Here is a 19710-nt window from a genome sequence, read left to right as displayed (position 1 = left end):
TTGAGCTCATTTAGTTTCCTTTAAGTCCTCTTACATTTTTTGTGATCCCTTTTATTTAAAAAAGTATCAAAATAAATGTTGGTACCGGTATACCAACATTGGTATCGGGACAACACTAATATATATACATATAGGACGATATAATATCACATGATAACCTGTTAATGAGTCTTTTAAGTGTTCTAAAAACACGCACGCCGTCATGACCACTTTGACACGACAATGAATGAGTGACGTCATCAAGGGTCGCGGTTCGATGCCGCGGCACGTCAAAGCCCGTCCAAAAAGCGTCATGAAATAGAACGCGATGACAACAGTCACCGGTCGTTTGAGTCACTGATGTCCGTCCATCCATTTTTCCTACCGCTTGTCCCTTTCGGTACCGCTATTAATTGCGAAGGCAACGATGACTGGTGGGCGTGTGTAGCAGCGTACGCAAATAGGTCGGTGAATTATTATTATTATTATTATTATTATTGTTAATAATAATAGTAGTAATATTGTTATTATTATTATTGTTAATGTAACCTATTTTTATGGGCTTTCCTCTTGGTGATGTTAAGTTCCTGTTATACGCTGTCATTGAGCTCTTATTTTGAAGGCGCTAAGAGCGGAAGTGAGGTCACGTTGTTGGAGTGGAGCGAAGGTTTTGAAAAGAAGGTAAATAAAGTGTTCCTCGTGTAAACTGGAGATTCCGTGTTTATTATTTTGTAGTTTCATACCGTATAGGCGACATATATAAACCCTCGGTTACATTAATAATATTATTGTTATTATTATTATTATTATTATTATTAACAGGCTGTTCGCCAACGACTTTGGCTGGGGGGCGGGACTTCCGGGGAGAGATAGGGAAGTGACGTCGATTACAGGAAGTAAAGCGTTCGAATTTGGTTTGTTTTGTTTTTTTTGTGCGGTTTTAACGCATTTTGTCCATTAAAGACAAGACCAGCCGAGAAGTTGTAGGAGCCTACATTACTGGAATATTACAAGATTGACAAAAATGTTGTCTTTATTCGCCTAAAATCTTTCTATGTTTCGGAGAGAACTTATATCGATCCTGTCACGATATTGACCCAATATGTGTATTGTTTCTCGGATACTTGAACATTATTTGTATTTCACGTACCATAACCATGTTTTAATTACTGTTGAATATACTTTAAAATATACGTATTTTACCTATATGTATCCCCAACTTTCCAGAAACTGCGCATGCGCTGATTTTTTGTTGTCATAGCAACCGGAGTAGTGGATCAACATGGCGGTGAGTGCTTGTTTTCTAATGTGTCCATAGCACATTTAGACATTTATTTCCATTAAAAACGTTATTTTTTTTTAATGTTTGTGGTTCTGCAGTAAGTCAAATAATAATAATAATAATAATAATGATATGTTGTTTGTCCCGTGTGCAGGCTAAAGGAACAACAGTAAAAGATGCACTGGCCAAATGGGTATATATAATAATATAGTATATAAAATGCAAAGTACATATTTATAAATCTGCTGAAGGCAACTTGTGTGTCTGCGTCCAGGAGGAGAAGACCGGGGAGAAGTGCGCCGAGGCCACGGTGGTCAAGTTGTACAATCAGATCCCCCCCATCGAGAAGCTGGACAACACTCTCAACAAAATACCCAAATGCGAGTGAGTCCATTTCCAGCGGACGTTTATCATCATCACACCTTTTTCAATTCGGGGAAACAAAGCGGAACTTGGTCCGTTGTAGCTATTTCCGGAACACTCGGGGTTCTTTGGATGAATTAGTCATGTTATGTAAAGGCGTTTTAATACATAACATTACTAAAAAGTTTCCATTGTGTATTTTACATCAATAAAATAGAAGGTTTCGTGTCAAAATATTCACACAAACGACACAGCAAACAATGCGCACAATTAAACCTAAGGTGCAGCGTTTTTGCCATATAGTGGTCAAATTTAGCGCTACATGTATTAAACAAGTATTAAACGCCTTTACATAACGCCACTAAATAAAGTTCATTGTGTATTTTACATAAATAAAATAGAAGGTTTCGTGTCAAAACATTCACACAATAAACGACACAGCAAACATTGCACACAATTAAACATAAGGTGCGGTGTTTTTGCCATATAGTGGTCAAATTTAACACTACATGTATTAAACGCCTTTACATAACATTACTAAATAGTGTCCATTGTGTGTTTTACATCAATAGAATAGAAGGTTTTGTGTCAACACATTCACACAATAAACGACACAGCAAACATTGCACACAATTAAACCTAAAGTGCAGCGTTTTTGCCATATAGTGGTCAAATCTAGCGCTACATATATTAAACACGTATTAAACGCCTTGACATAAAGCTACTAAATAACGTTCCTTGTGTATTTTACATCAATAAAATAGAAGGTTTCTTGTCAACACATTCACACAATAAACGACACAGCAAACATTGCACACAATTAAACCTAAGGTGTAGCATTGTTGCCATATAGTGGTCAAATTAAGCGGTACATGTATTAAACAAGTATTAAACGCCTTTACATAACGCTACTAAAAAAAGTTCATTGTGTATTTTACATAAATAAAATAGAAGGTTTCGTGTCAAAACATTCACACAATAAACGACACAGCAAACATTGCACACAATTAAACATAAGGTGCAGTGTTTTTGCCATATAGTGGTCAAATTTAACGCTACATGTATTAAACACATATCAAACGCCTTTACATAAAGCTACTAAATAATGTTCCTTGTGTATTTTACATCAATAAAATAGAAGGTTTCTTGTCAACACATTCACACAATAAACGACACAGCAAACATTGCACACAATTAAACCTAAGGTGTAGCATTGTTGCCATATAGTGGTCAAATTAAGCGGTACATGTATTAAACAAGTATTAAACGCCTTTACATAACGCTACTAAAAAAAGTTCATTGTGTATTTTACATAAATAAAATAGAAGGTTTCGTGTCAAAACATTCACACAATAAACGACACAGCAAACATTGCACACAATTAAACATAAGGTGCAGTGTTTTTGCCATATAGTGGTCAAATTTAACGCTACATGTATTAAACACATATCAAACGCCTTTACATAAAGCTACTAAATAATGTTCCTTGTGTATTTTACATCAATAAAATAGAAGGTTTCTTGTCAACACATTCACACAATAAACAACACAGCAAACACTGCACACAATTAAACCTAAGGTGCAGTGTTTTTTTCCATATAGTGGTCAAATTTAACGCTACATATATTAAAAACGTATTAAACACCTTTACATAATGTTACTAAATAATGTTCATTGTGTATTTTACATAAATAAAATAGAAAGTTTTGTGTCAACACAGTCACACAATAAACGACACAGCAAACATTGCACACAATTAAACCTAAAGTGCAGCGTTTTTGCCATATAGTGGTCAAATCTAGAGCTACGTGTATTAAACACATATTAAACGCCTTTACATAACGCTACTAAATAATGTTCCTTGTGTATTTTACATCAATAAAATAGAAGGTTTCTTGTCAACACATTCACACAATAAACAACACAGCAAACACTGCACACAATTAAACATAAGGTGCAGTGTTTTTGCCATATAGTGGTCAAATTTAACACTACATCTATTAAACACATATTAAACGCCTTTACATAATGTTACTAAATAGTGTCCATTGTGTGTTTTACATCAATAAGATAGAAGGTTTCGTGTTAATACATTCACACAATAAACTACAGATGTTTACGCATACCCACAGCAAACATTGCACACAATTAAACCTAAGGTGCAGCGTTGTTGCCATATAGTGGTCAAATTTAGCGTTACATGTATTAAACAAGTATTAAACGCCTTTACATAACGCTACTAAATAAAGTTCATTGTGTATTTTACATAAATGAAATAGAAGGTTTTGTGTCAAAACATTCACACAATAAACGACACAGCAAACATTGCACACAATTATACCTAAAGTGCAGCGTTTTTGCCATATAGTGGTCAAATCTAGCGCTACGTTTATTAAACACATATTAAACGCCTTTACATAACGCTACTAAATAATGTTCCTTGTGTATTTTACATAAATAAAATAGAAAGTTTCTTGTCAAAACATTCACACAAGAAACGATACAGCAAACATTGCACACAATTAAACATAAAGTGCAGTGTTTTTGCCATATAGTGGTCAAATTTAACACTACATGTATTAAACACATATCAAACGCCTTTACATAACATTACTAAATAGTGTCCATTGTGTGTTTTACATCAATAGAATAGAAGGTTTCATGTCAAAACATTCACAATAAACGATACAGCAAACATTGCACACAATTAAACCTAAAGTGCAGCGTTTTTGCCATATAGTGGTCAAATCTAGAGCTACGTGTATTAAACACATTAAACGCCTTTACATAACGCTACTAAATAATGTTCCTTGTGTATTTTACATCAATAAAATAGAAGGTTTCTTGTCAACACAGTCACACAATAAACGACACAGCAAACATTGCACACAATTAAACATAAGGTGCAGTGTTTTTGCCATATAGTGGTCAAATTTAACGCTACATGTATTAAACACATATCAAACGCCTTTACATAACATTACTAAATAGTGTCCATTGTGTGTTTAACATCAATAGAATAGGTTTCGTGTTGATACATTCACACAATAAACTACAGACGTTTACGCATATCCACAGCAAACATTGCACCCAATTAAACCTAAGGTGCAGCGTTGTTGCCATATAGTGGTCAAATTTAGCGCTACATTTATTAAACAAGTATTAAACGCCTTTACATAACATTACTAAATAGTGTCCATTGTGTGTTTTACATCAATAGAATAGAAGGTTTCATGTCAAAACATTCACAATAAACGATACAGCAAACATTGCACACAATTAAACATAAAGTGCAGCGTTTTTGCCATAGAGTGGTCAAATCTAGCGCTACGTGTATTAAACACATATTAAACGCCTTTACATAACGCTACTAAATAATGTTCCTTGTGTATTTTACATCAATAAAATAGAAGGTTTCTTGTCAACACATTCACACAATAAACAACACAGCAAACATTGCACACAATTAAACCTAAAGTGCAGCGTTTTTGCCATATAGTGGTCAAATCTTGCACTACGTGTATTAAACACATATTAAACGCCTTTACATAACGCTACTAAATAATGTTCCTCGTGTATTTTACATCAATAAAATAGAAGGTTTCTTGTCAACATATTCACACAATAAACGACACAGCAAACATTGCACACAATTAAACCTAAGGTGCAGCGTTTTTGCCATATAGTGGTCAAATCTAGCACTACATCTATTAAACACGTATTAAACGCCTTTACATAATGTTACTAAATAGTGTCCATTGTGTACTTTACATCAATAAGATAGAAGGTTTCGTGTTAATACATTCACACAATAAACTACAGATGTTTACGCATACCCACAGCAAACATTGCACACAATTAAACCTAAGGTGTAGCATTGTTGCCATATAGTGGTCAAATTTAGCGCTACATGTATTAAACAAGTATTAAACGCCTTTACATAACGCCACTAAATAAGGTTCATTGTGTATTTTACATAAATAAAATAGAAGGTTTCGTGTCAAAACATTCACACAATAAACGACACAGCAAACATTGCACACAATTAAACATAAGGTGCAGTGTTTTTGCCATATAGTGGTCAAATTTAACACTGCATGTATTAAACACATATTAAACGCCTTTACATAATGTTAGTAAATAGTGTCCATTGTGTGTTTTACATCAATAGAATAGAAGGTTTCATGTCAAAACATTCACAATAAACGATACAGCAAACATTGCACACAATTAAACCTAAAGTGCAGTGTTTTTGCCATATAGTGGTCAACTCTTGCGCTACGTGTATTAAACACATATTAAACGCCTTTAATAACGCTACTAAATAATGTTCCTTGTGTATTTTACATCAATAAAATAGAAGGTTTCTTGTCAACACAGTCACACAATAAACGACACAGCAAACATTGCACACAATTAAACCTAAGGTGCAGTGTTTTTTTCCATATAGTGGTCAAATTTAACGCTACATATATTAAAAACGTATTAAACACCTTTACATAAGGTTACTAAATAATGTTCATTGTGTATTTTACATAAATAAAATAGAAGGTTTCGTGTCAAAACATTCACACAATAAACGACACAGCAAACATTGCACACAATTAAACATAAGGTGCAGTGTTTTTCCCATATAGTGGTCAAATTTAACACTACATGTAGTAAACACATATTAAACGCCTTTACATAACATTACTAAATAGTGTCCATTGTGTGTTTTACATCAATAGAATAGAAGGTTTCGTGTCAAAACATTCACACAATAAACGACACAGCAAACATTGCACACAATTAAACCTAAAGTGCAGCGTTTTTGCCATATAGTGGTCAAATCTTGCGCTACGTGTATTAAACACATATTAAACGCCTTTACATAACGCTACTAAGTAATGTTCCTCGTGTATTTTACATCAATAAAATAGAAGGTTTCGTGTCAAAACATTCACACAATAAACGACACAGCAAACATTGCACACAATTAAACCTAAGGTGCAGCGTTGTTGCCATATAGTGGTCAAATTTAGCGCTACATGTATTAAACAAGTATTAAACGCCTTCACATAACGCTACTAAATAATGTTCATTGTGTATTTTACATAAATAAAATAGAAGTTTTTGTGTCAAAACATTCACACAATAAACGACACAGCAAACATTGCGCACAATTAAACATAAGGTGCAGCGTTTTTGCCATATAGTGGTCAAATCTAGCACTACATCTATTAAACACATATTAAACGCCTTTACATAATGTTACTAAATAGTGTCCATTGTGTACTTTACATCAATAAGATAGAAGGTTTCGTGTTAATACATTCACACAATAAACTACAGATGTTTACGCATACCCACAGCAAACATTGCACACAATTAAACCTAAGGTGTAGCATTGTTGCCATATAGTGGTCAAATTTAGCGCTACATGTATTAAACAAGTGTTAAACGCCTTTACATAATGCCACTAAATAAAGTTAATTGTGTATTTTACATAAATAAAATAGAAGGTTTCTTGTCAAAACATTCACACAATAAACGACACAGCAAACATTGCACACAATTAAACCTAAGGTGCAGTGTTTTTGCCATATAATGGTCAAATTTAACACTACATGTATTAAACACATATTAAACGCCTTTACATAATATTACTAAATAGTGTCCATTGTGTGTTTTACATCAATAGAATAGAAGGTTTCATGTCAAATCATTCACAATAAACGACACAGCAAACATTGCACACAATTAAACCTAAAGTGCAGCGTTTTTGCCATATAGTGGTCAAATCTAGAGCTACGTGTATTAAACACATTAAACGCCTTTACATAACGCTACTAAATAATGTTCCTCGTGTATTTTACATCAATAAAATAGAAGGTTTCTTGTCAACAGTCACACAATAAACAACACAGCAAACATTGCACACAATTAAACCTAAAGTGCAGCGTTTTTGCCATATAGTGGTCAAATCTAGCGCTACGTGTATTAAACACATATTAAACGCCTTCACATAACGCTACTAAATAATGTTCCTTGTGTATTTTACATCAATAAAATAGAAGGTTTCTTGTCAACACAGTCACACAATAAACGACACGGCAAACATTGCACACAATTAAACATAAGGTGCAGTGTTTTTTCCATATAGTGGTCAAATTTAACACTACATGTATTAAACACATATTAAACGCCTTTACATAACATTACTAAATAGTGTCCATTGTGTGTTTTACATCAATAGAATAGAAGGTTTCATGTCAAAACATTCACACAATAAACGATACAGCAAACATTGCACACAATTAAACCTAAAGTGCAGCGTTTTTGCCATATAGTGGTCAAATCTAGCGTTACATGTATTAAACACATATTAAACGCCTTTACATAACGCTACTAAATAAAGTTCATTGTGTATTTTACATCAATAAAATAGAAGGTTTCGTGTCAAAACATTCACACAATAAACGACACAGCAAACACTGCACACAATTAAACCTAAAGTGCAGCGTTTTTGCCATACAGTGGTCAAATCTTGCGCTACGTTTATTAAACACATATTAAACGCCTTTACATAACGCTACTAAATAATGTTCCGCGTGTATTTTACATCAATAAAATAGAAGGTTTCTTGTCAAAACATTCACACAATAAACGACACAGCAAACATTGTGCACAATTAAACCTAAGGTGCAGCGTTTTTGCCATATAGTGGTCAAATTTAGCGCTACATGTATTAAACAAGTATTAAACGCCTTTACATAACGCTACTAAATAAAGTTCATTGTGTATTTTACATAAATAAAATAGAAGTTTTTGTGTCAAAACATTCACACAATAAACGACACAGCAAACATTGCACACAATTAAACATAAGGTGCAGTGTTTTTGCCATATAGTGGTCAAATTTAACACTACATGTATTAAACGCCTTTACATAACATTACTAAATAGTGTCCATTGTGTGTTTTACATCAATAGAATAGAAGGTTTTGTGTCAAAACATTCACACAATAAACGATACAGCAAACATTCCACACAATTAAACCTAAAGTGCAGCTTTTTTGCCATATAGTGGTCAAATCTAGAGCTACGTGTATTAAACACATTAAACGCCTTTACATAACGCTACTAAATAATGTTCCTTGTGTATTTTACATCAATAAAATAGAAGGTTTCTTGTCAACACATTCACACAATAAACGACACAGCAAACATTGCACACAATTAAACCTAAAGTGCAGCGTTGTTGCCATATAGTGGTCAAATCTTGCGCTACGTGTATTAAACACATATTAAACACCTTTACATAACGCTACTAAATAATGTTCCTCGTGTATTTTACATCAATAAAATAGAAGGTTTCTTGTCAACACATTCACACAATAAACGACACAGCAAACATTGCACACAATTAAACCTAAGTGCAGCGTTGTTGCCATATAGTGGTCAAATTTAGCTCTACATGTATTAAACAAGTATTAAACGCCTTTACATAACGCTACTAAATAAAGTTCATTGTGTATTTTACATAAATAAAATAGAAGGCTTTGTGTCAAAACATTCACACAATAAACGACACAGCAAACATGGCACACAATTAAACATAAGGTGCAGTGTTTTTTCCATATAGTGGTCAAATTTAACGCTACATGTATTAAACGCCTTTACATAATGTTACTAAATAGTGTCCATTGTGTGTTTTACATCAATAAAATAGGTTTTGTGTTAATACATTCACACAATAAACTACAGACGTTTACGCATACCCATATGGTCATCTCATGAGTTACTAATTAGTTACTATGCTAATCCAATGAGTTACTATGGTCACCCAATTAGTTACTATGGTCATCTAATTAATTACTATGGTAATCTAATTAATTACTATGGTCATATGTTGTCAATATTCAGTGTTTTATCCTTTATAGGAAAATGTAAAATTCCATACCCAAAATGTGGGTATCTATCAGTATTGGCAATGGCCATGTATTAGTTAGTATATGGTATCTATAACTCAATGGCCATGTATTAGTTAGTATATGGTATCTATAACTCAATGGCCATGTATTAGTTAGTATATGGTATCTATAGCTCAATGGCCATGTATTAGTTAGTATATGGTATCTATAGATCAATGGCCATGTATTAGTTAGTATATGGTATCTATAACTCAATGGCCATGTATTAGTTAGTATATGGTATCTATAACTCAATGGCCATGTATTAGTTAGTATATGGTATCTATAGATCAATGGCCATGTATTAGTTAGTATATGGTATCTATAACTCAATGGCCATGTATTAGTTAGTATATGGTATCTATAACTCAATGGCCATGTATTAGTTAGTATATGGTATCTATAGCTCAATGGCCATGTATTAGTTAGTATATGGTATCTATAACTCAATGGCCATGTATTAGTTAGTATATGGTATCTATAGCTCAATGGCCATGTATTAGTTAGTATATGGTATCTATAACTCAATGGCCATGTATTAGTTAGTATATGGTATCTATAACTCAATGGCCATGTATTAGTTAGTATATGGTATCTATAACTCAATGGCCATGTATTAGTTAGTATATGGTATCTATAACTCAATGCCTGCCGTATCCTTGACAGAAAGCTGTGTTTGTCCACAAACTGCATCGACAAAATAACCAACCTGGGAGAACTGAGTAAGTTCTTCACCATAAAGACATTCATGCACACATTTTTACGCTTAACAACGTTGTTTCCTTCCACCCACTTCCAGAAAACCTGAGAGTTTTGTCATTAGGGAGAAATAACATCAAGGCCTTCACTGGCCTGGTGAGTACGTCCACCTGGAAGGACGTTTTTATTGGTATTTGATGCTCAAATTGTGGGGTTGTTCAGGACGCAGTTGGGGGCACGTTAGAAGAGTTGTGGATCTCCTACAACCTCATCGAGAAGATGAAGGGAGTTCACCTGATGAAGAAACTTCGCGTTCTCTACATGTCCAACAACCTGGTGAAAGATTGGGGTGAGAACGAGTTCTTTTTCTCAACACAGCACGAAGCATCCGTTTAGCCGGACAGCGGAGAAGATCATGGGCGATACTGCAATGTTGCTATTGATCCCATACCAAGTAGAAACAGTATAGGGCCAGTGTCGCCCATGCCCATGTCGATCTTAAATGATTTCATGATTAATTATTTTGTTGTTTTTCTATTTATTTGTGGATTGTAAGTGCCTGCCGTTGTGTCCTTGGGTAAGACACTTCAACCATTTGGATCCAAGTTTCTGGACAACAGTCTAGAAACTTGAAGGTTCCTAGTTCAATTCCAGATAAGTCCCTGCTGTTGTGTCCTTGGGTAAGACACTTCACCCACCTTTATCCAAGTTTATGGACAGTTATCCTGAAACTTGAGGATTCCTGGTTAGATTCCAGATAAGTCCCTGCCGTTGTGTCCTTGGGTAAGACACTTCACCCACCTGGATCCAAGTTTCTGGACAATAGTCTACAAACTTGAGGGTTCCTGGTTAGATTCCAGATCATTCCTGCCGTTGTGTCCTTGGGTAAGACACTTCACCCACCTGGATCCAAGTTTCTGGAAAGTTATCCAGAAATGTGAGGGTTCTTTGTTCAAGTCCAGATAAGTGCCTGCTGTTGTGTCCTTGAGTAAGACACTTCACCCACCTGGATCCAAGTTTCTGGACAATAGTCTACAAACTTGAGGGTTCTTGGTTAGATTCCAGATCATTCCTGCCGTTGTGTCCTTGGGTAAGACACTTCACCCACCTGGATAAAGGTTTCTGGAAAGTTATCCAGAAATGTGAGGGTTCTTTGTTCAAATCCAGATAAGTGCCTGCCGTTGTGTCCTTGGGTAAGACACTTCACCCACCTGGATCCAAGTTTCTGGACAATAGTCTACAAACTTGAGGGTTCTTGGTTAGATTCCAGATCATTCCTGCCGTTGTGTCCTTGGGTAAGACACTTCACCCACCTGGATCCAGGTTTCTGGAAAGATATCCAGAAATGTGAGGGTTCTTTGTTCAAATCCAGATAAGTGCCTGCCGTTGTGTCCTTGGGTAAGACACTTCACCCACCTGGATCCAAGTTTCTGGACAATAGTCTACAAACTTGAGGGTTCTTGGTTAGATTCCAGATCATTCCTGCCTTTGTGTCCTTGGGTAAGACACTTCACCCACCTGGATCCAGGTTTCTGGAAAGTTATCCAGAAATGTGAGGGTTCTTTGTTCAAATCCAGATAAGTGCCTGCCGTTGTGTCCTTGGGTAAGACACTTCACCCACCTGGATCCAAGTTTCTGGACAATAGTCTACAAACTTGAGGGTTCCTGGTTAGATTCCAGATCATTCCTGCCGTTGTGTCCTTGGGTAAGACACTTCACCCACCTGGATCCAAGTTTCTGGAAAGTTATCCAGAAATGTGAGGGTTCCTTGTTCAAATCCAGATAAGTGCCTGCCGTTGTGTCCTTGGGTAAGACACTTCACACACCTGGATTCAAGTTTCTGGACAGCAGTCTAGAAACTTGAGGGTTCCTGGTTCAATTCCAGATAATGCCTGCCTTTGTTTTCTTGGGTAAGACACTTCACCCACCTGGATCCAAGTTTCTGGAAAGTTATCCAGAAACGTGAAGGTTCCTGGTTAGATTCCAGATAAGTGCCTGCCGTTGTGTCCTTTGGTAAGACACTTCCACCATTTGGATCCAAGTTTCTAGACAACAGTCTAGAAACTTGAAGGTTCCTGGTTCAATTCCAGATAAGTCCCTGCTGTTGTGTCCTTGGGTAAGACACTTCACCCACCTGGATCCAAGTTTCTGGACCACAGTCTAGAAACTTGAGGGTTCCTGGTTAGATTCCAGATAATTCCTGCCTCCTGCCGTTGTGTCCTTGGGTAAGACACTTCACCCACCTGGATCCAAGTTTCTGGACAACAGTCTAGAAACTTGAGTTTTCCTGGTTAGATTCCAGATAATTCCTGCCCACTTCACCCACTTGGATCCAATTTCTGGACAACAGTCTAGAAAGTTGAAGGTTCCTAGTTCAATTCCAGATAAGTCCCTGCTGTTGTGTCCTTGGGTAAGACAATTCACCCACCTGGATCCAAGTTTATGGACAGTTATCCTGAAACTTGAGGATTCCTGGTTAGATTCCAGATAAGTCCCTGCCGTTGTGTCCTTGGGTAAGACACTTCACCCACCTGGATCCCAGTTTCTGGACAATAGTCTACAAACTTGAGGGTTCCTGGTTAGATTCCAGATCATTCCTGCCGTTGTGTCCTTGGGTAAGACACTTCACCCACCTGGATCCAAGTTTCTGGACAACAGTCTAGAAACTTGAGGGTTCCTGGTTAGATTCCAGATAATTCCTGCCGTTGTGTCCTTGGGTAAGACACTTCACCCACCTGGATCCAAGTTTCTGGACCACAGTCTACAAACTTGAGGGTTCCTGGTTAGAGTCCAGATAATTCCTACCGTTGTGTCCTTGGCTAAGACACTTCACCCACCTGGATCCAAGTTTCTGGACAACAGTCTAGAAACTTGAGGTTTCCTGGTTAGATTCCAGATAATTCCTGCCTATTTCACTCACTTGGATCCAATTTCTGGACAACAGTCTAGAAACTTGAAGGTTCATGGTTCAATTGCAGATAAATCCCTGCTGTTGTGTCCTTGGGTAAGACACTTCACCCACCTTTATCCACGTTTATGGACAGTTATCCTGAAACTTGAGGATTCCTGGTTAGATTCCAGATAAGTCCCTGCCGTTGTGTCCTTGGGTAAGACACTTCACCCACTTGGATCCAAGTTTCTGGAAAGTTATCTAGAAACTTGAGGGTTCCTGGTTTAATTCCAGATAAGTCCCTCCCGTTGTGTCCTTGGGTAAGACACTTCACCCACCTGGATCCAAGTTTCTGGACCACAGTCTACAAACTTGAGGGTTCCTGGTTGGATTCCAGATAATTCCTTCCGTTGTGTCCTTGGGTAAGACACTTCACCCACCTGGATCCAAGTTTCTGGACCACAGTCTACAAACTTGAGGGTTCCTGGTTGGATTACAGATAATTCCTTCCGTTGTGTCCTTGGGTAAGAAACTTCACCCACCTGGATTCAAGTTTCTGGACCACAGTCTAGAAACTTGAGGGTTCCTGGTTAGATTCCAGATAATTCCTGCCTCCTGCCGTTGTGTCCTTGGGTAAGACACTTCACCCACCTGGATCCAAGTTTCTGGACAACAGTCTAGAAACTTGAGGTTTCCTGGTTAGATTCCAGATAATTCCTGCCCACTTCACCCACTTGGATCCAATTTCTGGACAACAGTCTAGAAACTTGAAGGTTCCTAGTTCAATTCCAGATAAGTACCTGCTGTTGTGTCCTTGGGTAAGACACTTCACCCACCTTTATCCAAGTTTATGGACAGTTATCCTGAAACTTGAGGATTCCTGGTTAGATTCCAGATAAGTCCCTGCTGTTGTGTCCTTGGGTAAGAAACTTCACCCACCTGGATCCAAGTTTCTGGACAATAGTCTACAAACTTGAGGGTTCCTGGTTGGATTCCAGATCATTCCTGCCGTTGTGTCCTTGGGTAAGACACTTCACCCACCTGGATCCAAGTTTCTGGACAACAGTATAGAAACTTGAGGTTTCCTGGTTAGATTCCAGATAATTCCTGCCCACTTCACCCACTTGGATCCAATTTCTGGACAACAGTCTAGAAACTTGAAGGTTCTTAGTTCAATTCCAGATAAGTCCCTGCTGTTGTGTCCTTGGGTAAGACAATTCACCCACCTGGATCCAAGTTTATGGACAGTTATCCTGAAACTTGAGGATTCCTGGTTAGATTCCAGATAAGTCCCTGCCGTTGTGTCCTTGGGTAAGACACTTCACCCACCTGGATCCAAGTTTCTGGACAATAGTCTACAAACTTGAGGGTTCCTGGTTAGATTCCAGATCATTCCTTCCGTTGTGTCCTTGGGTAAGACACTTCACCCACCTGGATCAAAGTTTCTGGACAACAGTCTAGAAACTTGAGGGTTCCTGGTTAGATTCCAGATAATTCTTGCCGTTGTGTCGTTGGGTAAGACACTTCACCCACCTGGATTCAAGTTTCTGGAAAGTTATCCAGAAACGTGAGGGTTTCTTGTTCAAATCCAGATAAGTGCCTGCCATTGTGTCCTTGAGTAAGACACTTCACCCACCTGGATCCAAGTTTCTGGACAAGAGTCTAGAAACTTGAGGGTTCCTGGTTAGATTCCAGATAATTCCTGCCGTTGTGTCCTTGGGTAAGACACTTCACCCACCTGGATCCAAGTTTCTGGACAATAGTCTACAAACTTGAGGGTTCTTGGTTAGATTCCAGATCATTCCTGCCGTTGTGTCCTTGGGTAAGACACTTCACCCACCTGGATCCAGGTTTCTGGAAAGATATCCAGAAATGTGAGGGTTCTTTGTTCAAATCCAGATAAGTGCCTGCCGTTGTGTCCTTGGGTAAGACACTTCACCCACCTGGATCCAAGTTTCTGGACAGCAGTCTAGAAACTTGAGGGTTCCTGGTTCAATTCCAGATAATTCCTGCCTTTGTTTTCTTGGGCAAGACACTTCACCCACCTGGATCCAAGTTTCTGGACCACAGTCTACAAACTTGAGGGTTCCTGGTTGGATTCCAGATAATTCCTTCCGTTGTGTCCTTGGGTAAGAAACTTCACCCACCTGGATCCAAGTTTCTGGACCACAGTCTAGAAACTTGAGGGTTCCTGGTTGGATTCCAGATAATTCCTGCCATTGTGTCCTTGGGTAAGACACTTCACCCACCTGGATCCAAGTTTCTGGACAACAGTCTAGAAACTTGAGTTTTCCTGGTTAGATTCCAGATAATTCCTGCCCACTTCACCCACTTGGATCCAATTTCTGGACAATAGTCTAGAAACTTGAAGGTTCCTAGTTCAATTCCAGATAAGTCCCTGCTGTTGTGTCCTTGGGTAAGATAATTCACCCACCTTTATCCAAGTTTCTGGAAAGTTATCCAGAAACGTGAGGGTTTCTTGTTCAAATCCAGATAAGTCCCTGCTGTTGTGTCCTTGAGTAAGACACTTCACCCACCTGGATCCAAGTTTCTGGACAATAGTCTAGAAACTTAAGGGTTCCTGGTTAGATTCCAGATAATTCCTGCCGTTGTGTCCTTGGGTAAGACACTTTACCCTCCTGGATCCAAATTTCTGGAAAGTTATCCAGAAACGTGAGGGTTCCTGGTTAGATCCAAGATAAGTGTCTGCCGTTGTGTCCGTCGGTAAGATACTTCAACTACTTGGATCCAAGTTTCTGGACAACAGTCTAGAAACTTCAAGGTTCCTGGTTCAATTGCAGATAAATCCCTGCTTTTGTGTCCTTGGGTAAGACACTTCACCCACCTTTATCCAAGTTTATGGACAGTTATCCTGAAACTTGAGGATTCCTGGTTATATTCCAGATAAGTCCCTGCTGTTGTGTCCTTGGGTAAGACACTTCACCCACCTGGATCCAAGTTTCTGGAAAGTTATCCAGAAACGTGAAGGTTCCTGGTTAGATTCCAGATCATTCCTGCCGTTGTGTCCTTGGGTAAGACACTTCACCCACCTGGATCCAAGTTTCTGGAAAGTTATCCAGAAATGTGAGGGTTCCTTGTTCAAATCCAGATAAGTGCCTGCCGTTGTGTCCTTGGGTAAGACACTTCACCCACCTGGATCCAAGTTTCTGGACAGCAGTCTAGAAACTTGAGGGTTCCTGGTTCAATTCCAGATAATTCCTGCCTTTGTTTTCTTGGGTAAGACACTTCACCCACTTGGATCCAAGTTTCTGGACAAATGTCCAGAAATTTGAGGGTTCCTGGTTCAATTCCAAAATAAAGTCAGTGCAAAATAACTATGGTCTGCAAAAATGACTATTGGCTCGCCAGTGTCCAATGACTGATTCCCTGAGTTTGTCAACAATATAACATATGAACATATGTAACAATATTAACAACACAACAACAGAAGAGAAGTGAAAATATCAATCGTCATGTTAGTATTGATCCGATACTAACACTGTTTGGATCAATCATCCAGCCCACTGCACAGTTTGGGTTTTTCCACACTTCCTGAGAACATTTCATGTAAAAATTGCTGTTTTGCAGGAGAGTTTTCCAAGCTGGCCGACCTACCATGTCTCGTAGACCTGTTGTTTGTGGGGAACCCTCTGGAAGACAAGAACACCGCTGAAGGGATATGGGTCGACGAAGCTACCAAAAGATTACCCGGTCTGAAAAAACTGGATGGTAGGAATTTCTGCATCATTATGTTGTGCTATGTAAATGGTATATACCAGTACTTTGCCATACTAATGAATCATATTCGGTACTATACCGCCTCTAAAAAGTACCGGTTCCCGTGACATTGCTGGTTTTAGGAGCAGAGGAGCATGTTGGGTGGCGCACACACACAGAGTACTTACAAGCAGACACAGTGTGTAGACAGAAAAGATAGGTCGCCACATGGCGCCCCAAAAAAGGTGAGAAAAGGTGGACAAGGGGGGGGAAAAAAGTGGATCTCAGACTGGGCACCTGAAAAAAAAACTTGTTGACATAGAAACCACAAGACTTGCAACAAGAAGGGAGGGACCGCTGATCCGTATGTCGTCGTTATGTGTCATTGTGATAACACAGCCAGTCAGTCCAACAAAAGTCAACCAACAACAGGCGTGTCCATGAGAGACAGGGAAGGGGTTTGTTGTGCCCTCGCTGCACTGTCCTCAAGGGAAATCTTCGAAGTAACAGCCTTGCCAGGTCGCTTACAGCCAGGGAAACAATCCAATCCAGATGAGAATGCCTATTTCTGCTCCTCAAATGTATCATACTTTCGCTATGCAGAGTAGACGGTGTCGTCAAGATGTTGTCAAGTTTGCGATTTAGTCCAAAATCACAAAACTCTTGAGTGGCCGGAACGGATGTCCGCATCCCCAGGTTATTTCTGGCAGGGTACTTTTGAACGGCTGCCGGCGTCTTCCGGTTTGTCGATAGACCGGAGCAACGCTTACCCCAATCAGCAGATGTCCTGTTATCATGGTTCCAAAAAGGTAGATAACTTCAACGTCCCGGACTAAAAGGGTCGCCAGGCACCTGGCACTCCCCTCCTCCCAAGAGTCCGTCAAGTGTCCAGCAACAACCAATCTGACAGGACAAGCAGGTTCCCCTGAACCCGAATTCTTGTCAATTTTGTTGGGAGGCCAGTTGATCAATTCCATTGTTTAGATTTTGCAGGGCAAAGCAAAAATAGGCGACAAGAAAGTTAAGTCTTTTATTTGGACTTTCCCTGATTACATGGCAACAGACAAGACAAGAAAGAAGCGAGCAGGTGAGTTAAGGGAACAAGACAAGAAGCAAGGAATTAAACAGAATTAAATTTAGCTCAATGAGGAGAAATGCGTAGACACTGTACCCTTGTATAGTGTCTCAACACGCTCTGGCGAAAGATTGTACGCCTCCTCTTTTATTTGGACTTTCCCTGATTACATGGCAACCGCTGTTTCTAAGGGACGGGGGTCGTAAACAGCCATCGCCTTTGATTACAAAGAGTTCAAAGAAAAGGTTGTAAAAGAGTTCAAAGAAGAGGTTCCCGGAGGGGAGTCAGGTCCTGCTTCCTCTTCACTTTGTAGATCTCGGATCAAGACAATATCTTTCTGTTGATTACAATACATGAAAGAAACAGAACACCTTCATGTTGCTTCCCATCCTACACAGTGGAGTTTTACAAGCCTTTTGCTTGGTAGGATCAAAGACAGCTTTTGTCTTCTCGCCGGGAACTCATTGAAACACAAAGTTTAGTGATAACTTAGATCCAATTATTCTAACAGAAATGATGGCTCCTGTCTTGTTGTGGTCTGTCCAGGCACCCCGGTCATCAAACAAGTCGGGGATGAAGACGAAGACGGCTGAGGGGCTTTAAGACTGTAATGCAGCAGAACTACCGACCTTTAAATCCACGCAAGATTAAATACTGTAATCCACTTAGTATCGGACTGATACCAACGCCTGCTGCTGTTTGTGAGACTCGAACCACCTTCCAGAATGATATTTTTTTTAAAGCGTAGCTATCAATGCAAAGAAAAAATGTTGATTTGACATTGAAATTTGGTCATTTACCCAACCAATATTCTACAACACAAATACAACGTTGAAACAACATGCTTTTATGTAACTTAGATTCAACATTTTGTTCCACCTCAATCACAGTTTACTGCGACAGGTGTCACGATTACATTAGTGAATGAGCAAGAATACACTGACAACAAGACTGAGGGTAGCTTAATGGTTAAGACTGCTACATCTTGCTCAGTAAAGTATGATAGAGGTGGAACAAAATACTGTTAAAATCGTGTCTCAACAAGAATCAGGATAGCTCAATGGTTAAGACTGCTGCCTCTCATGCAGTACGACTGGGTTCAAATCCATAACTTGGTATAACAATTTTTTTGTTTCACCTATCATAGTTTAATGATTGCATTTGTATATGAGCCAAAATCATGTCTTAACGGGACCCAGGATAGCTCAATGGTCAACACTGGGCTCCCGATACGGAGGGTACTGAGTTCAAACCAGGATTCGAACCCAGCACCCTTCAGTCTGAGTCAACAGTCTTAATCACTGGGCTATCCTGGGTTTTGGGGTGACATTTTTTTTTTTTCATACACAAATGTAATCGTAAAGTATGATGAGGTAGAACAAAATACCATCAACCAGACTGGGGTTTGAACCCAGTACCTCTCATTCCAAGCCAGCAGTCTTAACCACTGAGCTACCCTTGGCCTTGTGAAGACTAGATTTCTTTCCATACACAAATGTTATCCTCGAACCCCGAGCTCACTAAAGTATGATGAGGTTGAACAAAACATTGCCACCCGGAGTAGGGTTTGAACCCGGTACCTTTCGTTCGAAGTCAGCAGTCTTAAACACTGAGCTACCCTTGGCCTTGTGAAGAGTAGATTTCTTTCCATACACAAATGTTATCCTCGACCCCGAGCTCACTAAAGTATGATGAGGTTGAACAAAATATTGCCACCTGGAGTAGGGTTTGAACCCAGTATCTTTTGTTC

At 38.7% G+C, this 19710-nt stretch overlaps 1 protein-coding gene across 2 annotated transcripts; it reads left to right on the top strand.

The window, feature by feature from the left end:
- The first annotated feature begins 596 nt into the window (after positions 1-596).
- Positions 597-18739, top strand: dnal1 (dynein, axonemal, light chain 1). 2 transcript variants are annotated; one of them, XM_061986918.2, is made up of 9 exons: positions 597-660; positions 1207-1267; positions 1416-1454; positions 1536-1645; positions 10246-10301; positions 10379-10434; positions 10501-10627; positions 16757-16897; positions 18507-18739. In XM_061986918.2, exons 2-9 carry the CDS (start codon positions 1262-1264, stop codon positions 18551-18553), a joined length of 582 nt encoding a protein of 193 aa, XP_061842902.1. In that variant the 5' UTR covers positions 597-660; positions 1207-1261; the 3' UTR covers positions 18554-18739. The 2 variants fall into 2 exon arrangements, with proteins under 2 accessions (XP_061842902.1, XP_061842903.1); XM_061986919.2 differs by having other exon boundaries at positions 601-660; positions 1241-1267.
- Positions 18740-19710: the final 971 nt, after the last annotated feature.

The sequence above is a fragment of the Nerophis lumbriciformis genome, linkage group LG26 (assembly GCF_033978685.3).
Source record: "Nerophis lumbriciformis linkage group LG26, RoL_Nlum_v2.1, whole genome shotgun sequence".
Lineage (NCBI taxonomy): Eukaryota > Metazoa > Chordata > Actinopteri > Syngnathiformes > Syngnathidae > Nerophis > Nerophis lumbriciformis.
Note: the sequence above shows the minus strand (reverse complement) of the source record. Positions and strands in the feature narration are given on the sequence as shown.

Bases quoted from the DNA above. Each gene is read 5' to 3' on its own strand.
- dnal1 (XM_061986918.2), top strand. The intron at 1,455-1,535 runs GTATATATAATA...GTCTGCGTCCAG, and splicing joins AAGATGCACTGGCCAAATGG to GAGGAGAAGACCGGGGAGAA. The intron at 10,628-16,756 runs GTGAGAACGAGT...GCTGTTTTGCAG, and splicing joins CAACCTGGTGAAAGATTGGG to GAGAGTTTTCCAAGCTGGCC.